The 12,536-nt window shown below is 33.5% G+C and overlaps 1 protein-coding gene across 1 annotated transcript in view; it reads right to left on the reverse strand.

Annotated features, from left to right (window-relative positions):
* The window catches only part of HERC1 (HECT and RLD domain containing E3 ubiquitin protein ligase family member 1), a 222,590-nt gene that overhangs the window by 153,286 nt on the left and 56,768 nt on the right, over positions 1–12,536 (reverse strand). The window contains exons 5-12 of the mRNA XM_036734758.1: positions 10,713–11,024; positions 8,839–8,935; positions 7,451–7,594; positions 4,903–5,030; positions 2,291–2,435; positions 2,026–2,197; positions 615–749; positions 193–358 (exon numbers count right to left, since the gene is read on the reverse strand). Coding sequence (XP_036590653.1) covers positions 193–358; positions 615–749; positions 2,026–2,197; positions 2,291–2,435; positions 4,903–5,030; positions 7,451–7,594; positions 8,839–8,935; positions 10,713–11,024 — 1,299 coding nt within the window. The remainder of the gene's footprint in view (positions 1–192; positions 359–614; positions 750–2,025; positions 2,198–2,290; positions 2,436–4,902; positions 5,031–7,450; positions 7,595–8,838; positions 8,936–10,712; positions 11,025–12,536) is intronic.

Raw genomic sequence — 12,536 nt, forward strand, 5'->3', positions numbered from 1 at the left:
TGTGTGTGTGTGTGTGTGTATTCTTTCTGTTTTTAATATTCTATTTTTCCCAATTACACGTAAAAACAAATTTTAACTTTTTTTAAATTTTATGTTCCAAATTCTCTCCCTCCCTCCCTCCCTTCACCTCTCCCTGAGATGGTGAGCAGTTTGATACAGGTTTGTATGTATTCTCATAGGAACTATCCTTACCTCTTGTATTTCATCTGGGACAGAAGAGTCCATTAGCCTAAAGAGCAAATTTCGCAATGGTCCAGCTTGCCTCCCAAGAATACTAGTAGCTACTCCTCCAGCCAAGGCAAGAGCAAGATGATTGGACAGCAACTTCAGGCACAATTTAAGGAAACTGTGATGTTCCCTAAAGGTAAACAAACTGCTATGAGTTTTAAATGCTTTCTTCTGGCTAATTTTTAATATCTTTTTCCTAGTAAAACTGTGCTAAAGTAGCATGAATTCTAACTGCTATTCTTATAAAATTCAAAGAAAAAAATGTTAATATCATTAGTTATAGCACAGATTCACTTATTTTTAAGGTGTATGTTCCATATAATTACAAAAACAATTAAAAGACATAAAAAATTAAAAGGTGTAAAACTAAAATTGACATGAAATACCTTGATGTGGGAAAAGGAAGTGGGGGAATTTCACTGTTTATTTTATCACAGTATCTCTCAAGAAAGGAACGCAGATGTGAGAAAGTACTCTCTTCAAGATCCACACAATAAGGTCGGTGCCATGCAACAACTTGCCTGGAAGATTGAAAAAGCATTCAAATCTATTTTAATATAAATTACAAAAACATGACTGCCTAACAATGAAAGTAAAATCTAAAATATTTTGGCTTGTAAAAACTGAAGAATTATAGAGAAGTCTTTCTTGACCATTGGGATGACAAAGCATTAAAAGAAACTGGTAAATAATGGAAACCTCATCTAGAAAACTTCAAAAAGAGAAGAGATAGCGACCTGCCCTGGCTATTTATTCACCTGAAAACACAAGGCTGGTTCAGACAATCTATTCAAATCACTTCTAGCTCTATGTTTCTATGAGATTTAGATTAAATATTAGGAAGAATTTTCTGACTAGTAAAAATGGTGAAAACTTGTTAAAAGTTTTCTCCTGGGAATGTTTTAAGAACCACCAAAAAGCCTACAAACTCCTTAGGTGAAGATACGATATTGTGACACAACAAAAAAGCATTATCCTACAAATATAGGCTCATAACTCAATCTACACTTCAATGCTCAATTTTAAATATACCTAACATTTCACAAATGATTTTTTAAATTTACAATTATGTCTTTATAAAATGTATGGTGGTCAAAAGATTAATGTATGATAGTGAGGTGAAAATAGAATTTAACACTGGGTTGCACTAAACACGAAGAGTATTCCCAAAAGGCATTCAGGGCAACCAGGAAGATTTTTAATGATTTATTCTGAAAAAGCTGACTCCTTGGTGACTGAAGTTGGCATAATGACTCCTACCTTTGAAGAAAACCTAAAATTCTTCATATAGCAAATAATTTAATATAAATCCTGACCACTGTTATTTCAAACAAACTAGAAAAGCAAATATACTTGAAAAAAACCTAGAGAAGGCACTAAAACCAAATAAATGTTGTTAAATGTAGATACATTTTAGTTTTATCTCCTTTTATGTTATGCTAACATGTAACTTTTTCTATCAGTATTTTGAGAACAGAAATCCATAAAGAATGTTATATTTATATATATATATTTATATTTTTATATATATATATATAGAATGTTAAATTTAAAAAAAAATAAAATCTACAACATAGTTTCTTGTTTCTGAAATTTGTGTATATAGGTAAAACATATGAGCCAACTACTACTCTCTAAATCTAACTTCCAAAGCAGTTATACACAAATGAAAACACTATTAGAAATGCTGAAAAAGTATTTCAGAGATAAAGAAACGTACTTCAAATTATTAATAATTTTGTTTGCTAGTTAAGTAACAAAGATCAATAGTGTTTCAAAACAGTGAAATTCATTTACCTGTCCCTGGGAAGAGCTGTCCATGCCAGACTATGTGATGTTCCAGCTGAAATCTGTTGAATTGCTACTCCATCTAAACCACTAACCTTCTTTGGTTTGGTAATAGGACCTGTGGAATTTCCTTGACCACACTGTCCCATAGAATTATTACCCCAAGCATAAACTTCATTATCTGAAGAAAAATTACAAAGAAAAAAGACACATGTGAGTTGAAATTTTTAAGATAATAAACATTATATGTACCAAAACATATTGATTATTTTACCATGAGAAAGGGCCAAACAGTGACTGTCTCCAATTGAAATATCAACTATTCTTGTAGCTGCCAGTTCTTCAATAAGTTTTGGTCTCAAAGCTGTAGCTTCTGAAGAACCACAACCTAGACAAGCTCCACAACCCCATGCATAGACCTAAAACACAAATAAAAATCTTAAATCAAATAATTTTATGTTGCAAGTTTTAAAATATGATTTTAAAACCACTAAGAATCATATGAAATGGTAATAAAATATAAACATCAAGCAGTGAATCAAGTCTACAAAAAAATTTAAGGGTTAAAATTAAATGCTTATTACTTTATGTGGAAAGCATAACATGTGATATACAAGACAGCTTGTTATAATGATACCAAATATTTTTCACATTCTTGTTTAGGTTTTCTCTTCTATTGAATTAGGGTCAAAGCTGACATTTAACATCACACTATCAAGTCATTTGTACAGTGGCAATACAACAAATACAAAAAGGAACAAATCCAAAACATTCCATTCATTTTTATAGAAGAATCTTAGGTCGATGTTTGAATTTTGAAAACTGCCAATCAGATATTAACACTGAAATATTTATTTTGAATACAAAAAATATAACTATAATTAAACACTGGAAATATCAGCTATGATAAACTTCAGAAAAGCAAAATTCCCAAACTGACAATGAAAATTATATTCAAACTTGGTACTGGAATAAACATCATATTAGTAAATCCAAAGTTCAAAGAATAATTTTTAAATCAACAATTATACAAAAATTGTATTTTCAGACAGCAGTACTAGGAGGTGATTGTCAACCTATGCCTTCATTTCACACAATACAAATTAACTCATTTGAAGTGCACTCTTGTAAATACACTCATCAGAGCTGCACCAATCCATTCTAGTCTGTTTCAGAGGCCTGAAGAAAAGGTGTAACTTGGCTTTACAAGGTACACACACACACATACAAGCACCAGAGGAACAACTGTGTGTGCTTTTCCATAAGAATCTACCAATGAGTAAGCAAGAGCTCCAAAACCAGTTCTCTTTAAAAAAAAAAAAAAAAAGAAGAGATTTTAATCTGACAGCTCCTTCAGCCACCTGGAGTCATCCTTTTCCAGCCCTTGGCACCAAGCAACTTCAGAGAAGCAATGTAAAAAAGTAAAAGTAAAATAAAAGTAAAAAAGACTTGAAAGCGATAAAATGCCTTGAGCATTCAAGAGTTGTAAAATCAAATTCAAAAAGGAAAACGGGGTGGAAATCAGAGTTTCAAATTCTTCACATCACCTGAAACTTACTTAAATAATTTTTCCCTTAGTGAAACACTTTGTCACAGCAGACACTCAATAAATATTTGATCAAATGGATAAAAGTATTAAATGATTAATTATACTTGAAAATGGACATTGACATCTAATTTTGATTCACATAATAATTATAACCATTTAGCTACATACCACAAAAAAGGGCCATTCAAAAATAAAGACTAAGGGGCAGTTAGATGGCGCAGTGAGTAGAGCACTGGCCCTGGAGTCAGGAAGACCTGAGTTCAAATCTGGCCTCAGACACTTGACACACTTACTAGGGGTGACCTTGGGGAAGTCACTTAACCCCAATTGCCCTGACTTCCCCCTCCAAAAACAAACAAACAAACAAAAATAAAGACTAAGTTATTCTTTTCCTCATTTTTGACTTTCAAATATCTTGAAACGATAACAACAATTATGACAGCTAGCACTCATAGAACTTCAAGGTTTGCAAATCGCTTTACAATATTGTCTGATTTTATTCTCACAAAAACCCTCAGAGTTTAAGGAGGTGCTATTACTGTCTCCATCTTAAAGATGAGGAAATTGAGACTGGGGGAATTTAAGCGACCTGTTCGGGGTCATGCAACTTTGTTGTTGTTAAGTCATTTCAGTTTTATCTGACTTTGTGACCCCATTTGGGGTTTTCTTGACAAAGATACTGGAATGGTTTGACATTTTCTTCTCCAGCTCATTTTACAGATGAGGAAACTGAGGTGAATGGGGTTAAGTGATTCGCCCAGGGTCACACAGCTAGTAAGTGTCTAAGGCCAGACTTGAACTCAGGAAGGTGAGTCTTCCTGATTCCAAGCCCAGTGCTCTACTTGCGGTGCCACTTAGCTGCACAGTTGAACTCAGGTCTTCCTGACTCAGGCCCAGACCTTAATCCACTATAAACACTTCATCCACTTAATCCACAATCCAATCCTTAATCCAGAAAGTATCTGAATTCAAAAGATTTGTTTCTGTCAGCTATTGAGTCACTTGCTTAAAATAACATTAAATAAAATTCCAATGTAACAAAGAATTCGGAAAGTACCCTGGAATTTATTATGATGCCCTTTTATTTAAAAATGAGATATACAGGTAAAGAAATAGTCTTAACTAGAAATCAGATTTCCTAATATTATCTTGCCTTTTCACATGAAACAAAAGAAGAGAAGACATTTTATTAGAAAGTCTGACAACTCTGATTTTTAGAAGTCTGAAACTTAATTTCTGAGATAACAGGATAGATATAAAGACAGAGTTCATGATGTTCTTCCTTTGAAACTACTGTTTTAGTCACATAAATAAAATAAGCACTTCCTTTCACCTACCTGTCCTGTTGATGTCAAGGCAAGTGAAGATTGGCTCCCAGCACAAACTTTTCGAATAAACATTCCTTGTAAAGCTTCTATAACTTTAGGTTTATACACTCTATTTGTATCACCGTGACCAAGTTTGCCTATGAAAACACGATTGAAAGGAATTAGCTTCTAAATTACATATGCTGGTTCTCCCAGTCCTCTTACTTCTAGTAATAAATACTACTACTTTTTTTTAAAGCTTCTTTATAATCTGGCTCCAGCCCACCTTCTCAGGCTTACTGCACATTTCTCTCCTTCCAAAATTCTGTATTGTAAACAAAATGGACTTATTTCCTAGTCCTCCTTAATCTTAGTAACTTCTCCAGGAGATCATTTCCAATTTATCCTGTCTATATCTTGTTTATACATATTGTTTGCATGTTGTCTCCCCCATTAGAGAGGAAAAGAGTCTGAGGACAGGGACTGTCTCTTGCCTTTCTTTGTATCCCTGCACTTAATATAATGTCTGGAACATTGTAGGAACTAATAAACACTCGCTAACTGACTCGCCATTCCTTATGAATGGCGTTCCAACTCGCTTTGCATAAGCCATCCTCTAACCCTAGAATGCCCTTCCTCCCTACCTCTACCTCATGGAATCTCTGGCTTTCTTCAAGGCTTATCTCATGTGCCATCTTCTACAGGAAGCCTATTCTTAATGTTCTTTTCCCTCAGAAGTTACTTTCTATCTTACATATATTTTGTATTTAATCATCTACATACATGTTTTCTTAAAACAGAATGTAACTTACTCCTAGCCTCTGATGCTTACCATTTGTATGACTTTGGGCAAGTCACCTTATAATTATAGGCCTCAGTTTCCTCATCTATAAAGCGTATGAACTAGACAGCTTCTGACATTTTCCCCAGCTCTATATCAAAAATCTTATGATACTATGAAAGTAGAGGCTGTTTTGGTTTTTGTCTTTGTATCCCCAGAGGCTAGAACAGTGCCTGGCATACAGTAGGCACTTAATAAATGTTTCATGAATGAATAACTGAACTTGATTTCTTTCTATAGTTCTTCCTCATCCATTTTAAAAGACCCAGAGTTATAAACTGAAGGTTCTGACCTATGAATAGTAAATGTTTTATTTTGTTACTAGTAAACACAGTCAACTGTCATCTTTTCATAGCTTTGTCTGCAGAAAATTTGATGAATCAACTCTACAGAATAATTATTACTAAAGCATTTGACTCTCCTCAGCAAGGAAGGTTATAGAATTTGATGGACTGGAGAAATTCGAGAACACAAGCTATCCATCTAGCTAAGTGCAATCTGGGCCAAAGGCCAAAATATGTGTGCGTGTGTGTGTGTGTGTGTGTGTGTGTGTATACACATATATGTATATATGTATATGTGCATATATATGTATATATAATATTCTACAATCCTTTCTAAAGTCAACATTCCAAGGAATGCTTTTAAATTTTATTTACATTAGAATATTAAGTAAAAATGTAATATCCTTCCTGTAAGTATTTTAATTGCTTTCACATAATATTAAAGAGCTCAGAATTCTATTTCTAAAAGGAGTTTTTGTTTTTTAAATCAGGAAAGAGGAGCAGTTAGGTGCAGTGAGCAGAGCACAGGCCCTGGAGTCAGGAGGACCTGAGTTCATGTCCAGCCTCACACGCTTGACAAAACGATTAGCTGTGTGACCTTGGGCAAGTAACTTAACCCCAACTGCCCTGCCTTCCCCCCTCAAAAAAGTGTTAAAAAGTCTTTAAAAAAAAATCAGGAAATAGTAACTACAGAGCCTTTAAAACATCAACAGAAAGCTTTCATATCACAAATTACCAATGATCTACTAATGTTGAAATCTAATAGCCTCTTCTCAATCATGAACCTCAATGCTGCAATTGACACTAGACTTCCTGCTCCTCCTGAGTACTCTCCTCTCAGGGCCTTCACAACACTGATCTCCCTTGGTTCTCCTCCGCTGATCTCATTATCCATGCCCAGTAACTGTGGATGTCCCCCAAGACTCTAACCTGAGCCCTCATCTTGTTTCACTGCACACTATCTCATCACTTGGTGATTTCATCAGCTCCCATAGGTTCAATTGTTATTTCAACGAAAATGATTCCCTAGATCTACTCATCTTTCTCCTAAGCTATAGTTAGGGATCATTAAATGCTTTTCGGACATATCAAAATGGATGCCTCACAGGCATCTCAAACCAGACTCATTTATTATCTTTCCCCAAAAACCCTTCCCTCTTTTCTCAACTGCTCTATTACTTTCAAGGACCCTACCATCCTCCCAATCACCCAAGACTACGACACCTCAGTGTCATCCTCAAGTCCTCTTTGCCACTCGCCCCATACATATATAGTGTTGATAACAGATTTAAAATTTTTCATTCTTGTGGTAGCCATACTTCATATTTTAAATTTACCTATCTAAATTCACAATTCCAAAACAAACTATGGATACACACAATACAAATAATTGCTTTAAAAAGTTTAATCTCTTAAGTAGTTTGATTTTACAATGAAGTAATTCATTACATACCATTGTCTCCTCCTCCAAAAGACCATACAGTTCTTCCATCTTTGGATAAAGCAATTGTGTGTGAACTGCCACAGGAAACTTCCCCAACATTGCTAATGTCTTTTACTAATGTTGGAATGTTCCGGCTATTGCTGTCACCATGACCTTAGGGGAGGACAGAAAAAGAAACAATGTTAAATTCACATGTTTTTCCCCCCATCCAGTACTTCACAGAAAGAATATTAATTTGAAATAGAGGGCATTATAAACAGTAGCTACCCAATATAACAGAATGCAGAGATCACATGTATACTGTATATATTTATGACCTTTTCTCTTTGAAAAATACTTTTTATAATAAGTGATATACAAGTTTGTTGCATTTTACTGAAATGTCTTCAATTTATTATTACATTGTTTTGAAGAAAACCTGAAAAATGTCTAAACTGATATTCCACATTTGCAATTTTCAAAGCCAATGACTGTATACATCAAACCAAATTAAAATTCATAGCAATGCAAATATTCAGATTAGCAGCAACATGTGTATGCATAACTATCTGCCAAATATAAGCAAACACATTATATCTGTCCAAAATTTTAGTCTGAAACCAAAAATTACTTGAGATGTAAAACTTCCTTGATGCTTGATATTCAGCTCAACAAGTTTAGCAGCTATTGCAAGATACTATGATAAACACTTAAGTATAAAAAAAGAAAAAATCATGTTTCAAGAATCCTTGCTCTCAAAGAGCTTATAATGTAATAGGGGGAATACGACAAATAAATAATTATGAAAAAAGGTAGGATGGGTTAATAGCAAGGATATGTTAAAACCAAGTTAAATACAAAATTTTCTGGAAAAATTAGAAGAGAGTGATCACTTTCAGTTGGGGTCACATCACATATCAAGTATGCAGAACTATTAGGATTTCAACAAGCCAAGATAATGGGATCTTAAGAATCACAATCTTTAGAGCTACATATACGCAACTTGAGAAATAAAGGAGGTAGTGTATTTCAGGCAAGGGAAGAGGAGAGGAGAGGAGAGAGTTAAGAACAATATCACAAATTAGCTAGCAGACTATTCCAGCAGACTGAATGCATGCAGGGGCATAGAATGAAATAAGGCTGGAAAAATATTCTAAAGTCATATTGTGAAAGTCCTTAAAAAAAACATTCTGAAATGTAGGTGATATAAAAACAAAAGCATAAAAAACTTATTTGTAAGAATTGTCAATCTGGGTACGTATTTTATTCTATACTCAGACCCATAATATTAGAAACATTATGATAAAAGTAAAAAACCATATGTAATAGTATTAGTCTAAGGAAACTACTATCACTACTATTTAGTAATTATAATCTTTCCATTTCCCCTCTTTAAATAATTTTAGTTTTAGAATTACCTAATCTTCCAAAATCTCCTTCGCCCCATGTATACAATTCACCATCTTCGGTGACAGCAGCACTATGTCTATATCCAGCTGACACACACACAACAACCTGCAATAAACAAAAAAAAAAAAATTTGATAAACGGTGTTATCTAAATATGCCATATCCAGTTTCCCACAGTAAGTCCTAAACAGTTTTCCTCTCAAAGACTTGGTAGCTCTCAATATTTACAAATTAACATTGGTTTACCTTATGAAATACTGTACCACCAATGAATCAATCCTTTTCTTAGTGATGAAAGCCACAACTACTATTATTCACATTTATATAGCAAACCTCTCAGAAACACTTTGGATAAATAGTTTTACCAACACTCCTCACAAAAGCCCTATGAGGTAGGTAATGCAGAAATATTATTACCACAATTTTACATTTGAAGAAAAAAATCTGAGAGGTTAAGTGCTTTCCTGAGCACTACATACACCAAGTTAAATACTAGAATTAGACCTTGAAAATTCAGATTTTTCAACTGTTGACTGACTTGATATTTTTCATTTTTGTGGCAGTCATACTTCATATTTTAAATTTACCTGTCTAAACTCACAGTTCCAAAACAAATAATGGTTACACACAATACAAACAACTGCTTTAAAAAGTTTAATCTCTCAACAATTCCATTTTCAATTTGATTTCAATTTCAAAATTTCATATTTTCTTTATAATATATGATACTATTTTTCTGGGACTAGGTGCAGAACTGCCTTGAACCTAATTCAAGCTACTACTCCACAATTTCAAAATATCATGATCTAAGCACAGTACTTCTAGTCCGAAGAAGGAAAAAATGGTTACATCTTGTAACCAGAAGGTAATTCAATATTTCTAAGACAGGAGAGAAAATAACTAAATAAGGCAATAAGCCTTGAAAATGCTTTTCCACTCTCATCAGTTTTACATGAGATTAGAACATTAGGGGCATGTTGTAATGTAGTCCAAGGAACAAAGATATCTCTAAAACAGCTGAAAAAGATACAGTTATCTGTTCAGAGGAATAGTAGGGGTGAAAAGAAAAAAATTACTACACGTATTATGCCCTTTTGGCACAATATAATTTGCTCTCATTTTAGGGAATGTTGTTACACAAAGAAAATTCATCAATCTATCATTATATGACATCTTTCCTTCAAAGAGCCCAATATTCCACGATTCAATTCAAGAAACTATGTTCAAGGCAGTGTGCTAGGCATGGCAGAATTTTTTAAATGCTAATGTTAGATATTATCAACCTGAAAAGGAAAAGTAGAGAGAAAACTGAAAAGACGAATTTAGGAAAGAAGGTTCCATTTTAATGAAATTTTTAAAATGCTCAGTTCAAGTTCCTAGGAGAAATTCCATTTATCAAGATCCACTGTTTCAAAAGTACTCCTCTGATGTTTTCAAGGTAAAAAGAGGCCAAAGCACAGATGAACACTGCATTGAGAGTGACCTCTCATCAACTCTGTACCCGCCATGAAATTCACTAGACATACAAAACCAATCAGATTATATGTGGGACAAATGTTTTATTATTAATTAAATTTCAAAAGTAAAACCAAAATTTTAACTCTAAAAAATAAATCATACAAAAAAACTCACATTGTGTTAGAGATGTTTTTGATAACTGGCAAGCAAATTTGATGAAGTGTCTTCAATTCCTTGAAGAACATGTGAATTCAAATGATAACTGCTATTCACTGAGAATTATACTTGGATTACATTTATGAAATTGAGTATAAAAATACAAGCAATAGACCAAAGAAAAAAGCTTTTCAAAAAGAACATATAGAAATGAAAATATACTTAAAAGATATTGTCAATTTATAACAACAAAAGAAATTTTTACATACCTTCCCCTGAAGAGGTCCCTGAATAAGTTTAGGATACTTCTGTGTTGAACTATTTCCATGTCCAAGTTTCCCATAATCACCATCTCCCCAGCTGAAGACTTCACCTTCGGTTGTAAAAGCTAATGTGTGCCCATCTGATCCTTTAGAAGATGACACCTTTTTAATAGACCGATGAGGCTCAAATGTCAACTTTTTTAGAGTAGACTGATTGTTGGAATCTCCAAGTCCTAGTCTGCCATAACTACCTTTACCACAGGCTCTAACCGAACCATCCGTAGAAATTACGAAAGTGCAATACTGTCCAGCTTCAATCTAATGAAACAAATAAATAAGGGACAATTTTAAACACAGCATTTTTCGTATACTATAATGTTGGATATGAGAGGCAGCATGATGGAGCACAAAGAAGTCTGGAATGGAGTTAAGAAGCCCTAGGGTTCAAGCTCTGCTCCTGACATAAACTGTGTGACCAGAGGCAAATTACAACTTCTTAGTGCCTCCAGGCACTGCCTAATAAAAACTACTGGTTTGTATCCATTAAATAAGTTTGTACACAAGGAAACCTTGACGCTGCTGAAATAAAAGTACTGTACCAAAAACTGTAAAGTTTTAAAACTGGATTTAGAAAGAAAATCATTTCAGGGGACGTAATTTATGGCTTCCTATGTTGTGACTAAATACAATATATGAACGTGAGTTAGTGATGCCTTTTTCCATGTTGAACTGAACTTTTAAAATTCAAACGTAATCTACGTTTCACCTTTTCAGGCATTAACCAAATCAACCTTAAATAAAATTACATGTGAAAATTTCATTTAGCCTTCTTTTATGATTGGAGAAAAGAAAAAGAACGTAATAAATTTTCATATAAATCCCACAATACTATTAGGGAGTTTGATCTATTATAGTAAATCCTTTTTAAAGAATATATTCTGTGCCAATATGGCAAAAACGTATTTTAAGGAAAACCCAAAAAAATATCCACAGCTCTGTTTAGGCTGGAGGATGACTAAAGATTTTTTCTTTCTGTTTATAAATATTTTGTTTTTTCAATTACATGTAAAAATGTTTAACATTCATTTTTTAAAATTTTGAGTTCCAAATTCCTCCCCTCATTGAGAAGGCAAGCAATTTGGGGTAAGTTATACATGTGCAATCATGCAAAATATATTTCCATGGATTAATCATGTGAAAGAAAACAGACAAAAAAGAAAAAAAATTTTTAAAAGTATGCTTCTATCTGCATTCAGACTCCATCAATTCTTTCTCTGGAGGTGAACAACATTTTTCATCATGAGTCCCTTGGAATTATTTTAGATCATTGTGTTGCTGAGAGTAGCTAAGTCATTTACAGTTGATCATCGTACTATATTGCCATTACCGTGTACAATGTTTTCCTGGTTCTGCTCACTCTGTATCAGTTCATGCACGTCTTTGCAGATTTTTCTGAAAGTATCATGCTCATTGTTTCTTGTAGCACAATAGTATTCCATTACGTTTATATGCCACAACTTGTTCATCCATTCCCCAATTGACAGGCATCCTGTCAACTTCCAATTCTCTTCCACCATAAAAAGAGCTACTATAAATATTTTTGTACATATGTCTTTTCCCCTTTTTTAAAAAAAAATCTCTTTAGGATACTAGAGGGTTTTTTTTTTAAGGAAACTAGAAAGATTTAAAAATCAATCTTGAAAATAGTCTGCTTCACAGTTTAGTTTCGTTTTCCTTTAGCAAAATGTCAATTTATCACAAAAATTAGCTCAGTATGTAAACAGAAAAATATAAATCATGACTTTTTAAAACAGAACAAAGACTTAAGAC

Source organism: Trichosurus vulpecula, chromosome 8, assembly GCF_011100635.1.
Source record: "Trichosurus vulpecula isolate mTriVul1 chromosome 8, mTriVul1.pri, whole genome shotgun sequence".
Taxonomy (NCBI): domain Eukaryota; kingdom Metazoa; phylum Chordata; class Mammalia; order Diprotodontia; family Phalangeridae; genus Trichosurus; species Trichosurus vulpecula.